Source organism: Mandrillus leucophaeus, unplaced genomic scaffold, assembly GCF_000951045.1.
Source record: "Mandrillus leucophaeus isolate KB7577 unplaced genomic scaffold, Mleu.le_1.0 Scaffold491, whole genome shotgun sequence".
Lineage (NCBI taxonomy): Eukaryota > Metazoa > Chordata > Mammalia > Primates > Cercopithecidae > Mandrillus > Mandrillus leucophaeus.
The window spans coordinates 1,249,612-1,255,451 of NW_012105265.1; the positions used below are offsets into that span (position 1 = coordinate 1,249,612).

The 5,840-nt window shown below is 34.0% G+C and overlaps 1 protein-coding gene across 1 annotated transcript in view; it reads right to left on the reverse strand.

Annotated features, from left to right (window-relative positions):
• SSBP2 (single-stranded DNA binding protein 2) overlaps positions 1-5,840 on the reverse strand; it is a 362,795-nt gene that overhangs the window by 53,583 nt on the left and 303,372 nt on the right. Inside the window, exons 8-9 of the mRNA XM_011995571.1 lie at positions 4,115-4,170; positions 3,379-3,427 (exon numbers count right to left, since the gene is read on the reverse strand). Of these exons, the coding sequence (XP_011850961.1) occupies positions 3,379-3,427; positions 4,115-4,170 (105 nt within the window). The remainder of the gene's footprint in view (positions 1-3,378; positions 3,428-4,114; positions 4,171-5,840) is intronic.

A 5,840-nucleotide genomic window follows, 5' to 3' on the forward strand; every position in this document is an offset into this window, starting at 1 on the left:
TAATCAGGAGGAAATAGATAAAACCAAATTATAGACATTCTAAATAATCTTGCTTGGAGTTTTTTAACTCCAAGGTTAAGAAAGACCAAAACAAACAAACAAACCTCCCGCCCCAAACAAAAACAAGCTGAGAAACTGCTCCAAGTTAAAGGAGACAAAGAGACATGAAGGATGAATGTAACAAGTAAATTCGGATTTTCTTTTGTTAGAAAAGATTATTGGGCCAATTAGTGAAATCTGAATAAGATCTATAGATTAGAAAATAGCATTACATCAAAGTTGATTTCCTTATTTTGATCATTTTACTGGGGTTATAAAAATTATGTGTTAGTTTTTTAGGAAATATACATGCAAGTATTTAGGGATAATGTTTCAGGAAATTTAAACAGTTTAAAAATATGTTTATGTAAGGAGAGGAAATCATAAAGCAAATGTGGTAAGACATTAACAACTGGGAATCTGGGCAAAGGGTATATGGAAATTGTTTGTAGTACTCTTGCAATGTTTAAATCTGAACTTATTTCAAAATAAACATTTAAAAGAAAAAACACTAAACAAAACATTTGAAAACAGCAAAAACAAAACAACTACTTTAATATGCTGCGTTGAAGAGTCAGAGACTAACTGTAGTGATACAAACTGAAAAGTGTCTTAATATTAAATATGGGCAGGAAGTCTAAGAAACTTGGAATTCAACATAATTTGGATAAGGTGTCACCACAAAATGATCAATGGTTTTGGGGGAAAAATACCTCCTTAATACTTTTTGCTTCTGTTTCATAGAAGCCCTATGTCTTTGCTAGAAAGTCATCCGTTATCTATGATTTTTTTTTTCCTTGTTCTTATAATGGTCATTTTCAGAGGCATACTTCTCCTTTGCATGCTCAGAATGATGACTACTTTCTCTTTCTAAAAGAAAACGATAGGCCTCCTCCACTTCTTTTCCCTATTCACATACTTTGAGTAAGGGTAGATGTTTGCACAGTTGATATATATTCATGGAGGAGACTGCTTTCAGCTCCATTACTTGCCTACACGTGTGCTGATCAAATGCCCATTTCAGACTGGTGGACAGCAGGTGGATGTGTACAGCTTTTACCCTAATTGCTAATGTTTCCCAGGGTCTAAAATAATGCAGAACTGCTAATGTGTTACAGCGCATTCTCCTACCCACAGTGCCCAGCGCTATGAAATCCTAAAGAGATGGAGTACCTAAAAAACTAAAAGTCATCAGAACACAGAGCTCTCTTCTCATTTATACTGTGTACTTGGATAATATACCCCATTGGTACGATGCAACATCCTTGTCAATATCAACTGCTCAAACCCTGTCTACCTTCCTAGGTGCCTTGTGGGAGATAGAATCTTCGGATGAGCCGGGCGCGGTGGCTCAAGCCTGTAATCCCAGCACTTTGGGAGGCCGAGACGGGCGGATCACGAGGTCAGGAGATCGAGACCATCCTGGCTAACACGGTGAAACCCCGTCTCTACTAAAAAATACAAAAAACTAGCCGGGCGAGGTGGCGGGCGCCTGTAGTCCCAGCTACTCGGGAGGCTGAGGCAGGAGAATGGTGTGAACCCAGGAGGCGGAGCTTGCAGTGAGCTGGGATCTGGCCACTGCACTCCAGCCTGGGCGACAGAGCGAGACTCCGTCTCAAAAAAAAAAAAAAAAAAAAAGAATCTTCGGATGAGTATGTAAAAGAAAGTACTTAGAGAGGTGGGTAGTGGTGGGTGTGATTTGTACTCTGGTTGCCTGCAATGGGCAGTAAAGCGATGACTGGCTGACCTGACAATGAGGAATATGAGAAGGGTTTTTGTGCTTCTAGGTGGGAAGGTTTACAAAGTTAAGGTGAGCCACTGGTTGTGCTTTTCCATCTAGTTTCAAAAGACATGCAGATAATGGATATTCTTTCCAGATTCTGGCACTGGGAAGACTGTCGGAGTTTTCTGTGTTACAAAAAATGTTTTCTTGCATTCTTATTATGTATGGGTATTTAAAGAGGAAGTTAAAATAAATGTATCTTGACCTGCTAGACACTTTTCATTTTAAAGTGAAATCTTGAATGAATTCGTTAAGTCAAATAGTAAGAAGCTAACAGATAGTAAGAAGCAAACTCTTCTAAACATAAAAGCAAACTAAAAGAATTTTGAAGGCGTAAAGGTATTCTATTCCAACACAATCTGGCAAGACACTATTTTAGAAGAAAGGTTTGTTGAAATTAAATAGTACACTGAAGACTCAAATGGAAGCAACATCATTCTTTTCACTTCAAATAATTTCAGTTACTTAGCAAACATCACAGCTATTAAAATTAAGAGAAAAGCAGAGAACATAAATTAACATTTTAAAAAATATATGACAGTTACTTATTTGAGCTGAAAGTGATTCCTGCTTTAAAAGAGTAATGAATTTAGGATGATTCTTCCTATACCCTAACCTTAAACATTGGATCAGTTTGATATTCATTTAACATTAAGGCCACTGCTAGTCAATGAAGATACCTTTGTACATATTAGCAAAAGGCATCCTCTTTGGGTAGATGACCACTGACTTCACAAGGGGATCACAGGTTGTATTTCATTCTCCTACTGACTCCCTTGACCCAGGAACCTTTGTGCAGTGCACATACTACACAGATGTACACTGCAGGCTTCTCTCACATATCGAAGAACTCAAGGTTTAAAGACAAGAAGGAAAAACATCTCCAGGATCACAACATTAAAATCATATTAAGTTTAAGACCGATAGCTTAATTTTCAACCTGTGCATATATTTCTGTGACATTATTAAGATAGATAAATATTTGTGCCATCAAACCACTGCAACAAATATATAAAGAAAATTCCCAAGATGTCAGGTATATATAGAGATGTACAAGGATGGCAATTTAGCTAACAGGTACAAGGTAAATGTGCGAATGCTTTCTGGGGCAACAAGAAAGCAAACCTAGATGTAACTGATACAGCCAATGAAATCATAATAATTTGACTTCTTCTAACAGAGGTTGATAGTATTTGGCAACTTAGTGATTATTAATAGTTATTTTAGGAGATGAAACCATTTGGCGATACAGATCACTATTTATAGGCTATTGTAGTATATACTTAAGTCACACTATTTCAATTTTTATTTTTGGAAGGCTTGTTGACAATAGAATGCATGTTTATATTAGACCTTGAAGTGAAAGAAAATTATGTAATTTCAAAAAATTTTGCATCTTTTTCTAAAATATATATTAAACTTCTTTTTGAATGATTACTTAAAAAAAGGTTACTACAACCACCTGCAAGGCTTCCAAAAAGCAAAATGTTTTTGTGATTTTTGTTAAATGTTACAAAATGCAAAATACTTAAAAAAATATATATATATATACTCACTGAATTGGCATTTGTTGGGTTTGGCCAAGGTCTACCACCACCTGGACCCCTACAAAACAATTTGATAAATGAAATTTTAACCTATGCTTTGAATGTTTCACAATAATCAATGACAAATCATAAAATATTAACATTTACAATTCGGTTACCGTACAGTTCTAGTTTGGCACTGAAATTACTCTCTTTATATTTATTTTAATAGCTTTTTATATTAATTAAGTCCCCCAATTTTATCCTTCCATGGAAAAGTTTTCTTCCCAAATTGAACTGCTTTTAGAAAGCCCAGTTTTATTTTAATATTAAATGGTTATTGTTATAAAGATGGTAATCACTCATAGGAGTAAATATACACATATATTGAAATTATAAAACTTCCTTCTGTAGTGAAAAGTGTTATGAACTAAATATAAACTATAATCTTGTGATATCTATATAAGAGCTTCCTGTATCTCATTCAAAATAAAATTTGTAAAACATCAACATATGTGAAATGATTGCTGTTATTAAGCGATAAGCAAATAAAAATACATAAAAGGTATCTAAAGTTGCCTCCTTTTTTAAAAAACCAGAGTATCACAGATTACTTTATATATTTATTAATCTATCTTTCAATGCTACTGATGATTTAGTTACTATTAAATGGGAAATCCCATTTCTTGTTCTCATAATTTCAGTCCACATAGTGGCCAGAGTAAATCCTAGAAAAAATGGGAGATAATCTACGCCAATATATTACTTCATTTTAGAGTAAAGGAGAATGTTCTGCATTCCACAGCTTATAAGGACACAGAGCTTTTGAAGCAAAATTAATGTCCAATTAGTTAAATCAAAAAGGTCTCTTGTCCTCATGTTTTAGTACTAAGTTGTGTACCTGAATAAATACTGTCTTATGAAAAGCAGACTACTGTCAGTCTCCTCTAATTAGGGTCATTTAAAATTCCCCTTCCTTTGAATCACTATGACAATGAAAATTTTAAATTAAAAAATCCCTTGATTCTAGAGACTTTAAACCTAAAATTCTAAATCAGGAGTGTCCAATCTTTTGGCTTCCTTGGGCCACACTAGAAGAAGAATTGTCTTGGGTTGCACACAAAATACACTAACACTAATGACAGCTGATGAGCTAATAAAAAAAAAAAAGAATCACAAATAAAATCTTGTAATGTTTTAGGAAAGTTTACAAATTTGTGTTGGGTCACATTCAAAGCCATCCTGGGCCACATGAGAAAGAAGGTGAGGGGCATTTGTATTGATTTTCTTTGGAAATTGTTGCCTCTCCAAGATGATGATGATGATGATGATTTTACAATTAATTACTGGAACACTTTAGAAAAATGATTTTACCTATAGGATTCAGTGCCCTAATGGACAGAATCTAAGGTAAAACATAAGATATGTGTTGACTAAGTAAAACATTTGGGCAGTAAGGTACATTCATATGACTTCTTTGATGTTAAATAAAACACAGTAAAAAAAACTTGAGAACATTTATCTTAAAACAACATAAAGTAGACCATATGCAGATCCTGGCAAAATTTATATGTAATAATGTTATGTAGATAATCTTATAATTTTGAAATATCATAACCAAACAAGTACTGTATGAATAAGATGCATAAATATAATAAAGTATTTTTATTTTCAAATTTGTCTAATGTTAAACATGCTAACCTAAATGTTAAAATATTAAATGTTTAATTTAATTGTATTAAATTAAATGTTACATTTATGTCATAACATTATATATTTCAATTTGATAAATACCAATCTAGTTCCAACATACTATATATTTCATAATAAATTTCATTTTACTATTAAGTATTAATAATTCACATGGATAAGTTAAATTTCTCCTAACATTATCATTGTGTTTGAAAATACTTTAAGTTTCACAAGCGTTTTCTATAAAGTGAGGGTTACAGTAGGGAGTAGTTCTATTAGAACAACTAGTTAAGCTCAGTAATTCCCACTCCTTTTGAGGGCCCTCAGTATTATTAAGAAAGTAATTTACAAACTATAACATAGGAATCATTTTGAATGAAAATTTCTATATAAGTATGGTTTGAAGTAGAATCATGTTAGCCTCATTTAAAAATGAAGAGAGGCTGGACATGGTAGTTTATGCATGTAATCCCAAAGCTTTGGGAGGCCGAGGCGGGTGGATCACGTGAGCTCAGGAGTTCAAGACCACTCTGAGCAACATGTCAAAACTCCATCTATACAAAAATACAAAAATTAGCTGGGCGTGGTGGCGCATGCCTGTGGTCCCAGTCACTCAGGAGGCTGAGGCAGGAGAATTGCTTGAACCGGAGAGGCAGAAGTTGCAGTGAGCTGAGATCGTGCTACAGCACTCCGACCTGGGTGGAGAAGTCTGATTTTTTTGGTAAGGAGGTTGATTTTGATGAAACCAAATCAATCACTATTACCAAAGAGAAAAATCCTCTTTTCTTTTTTTTTTTTTT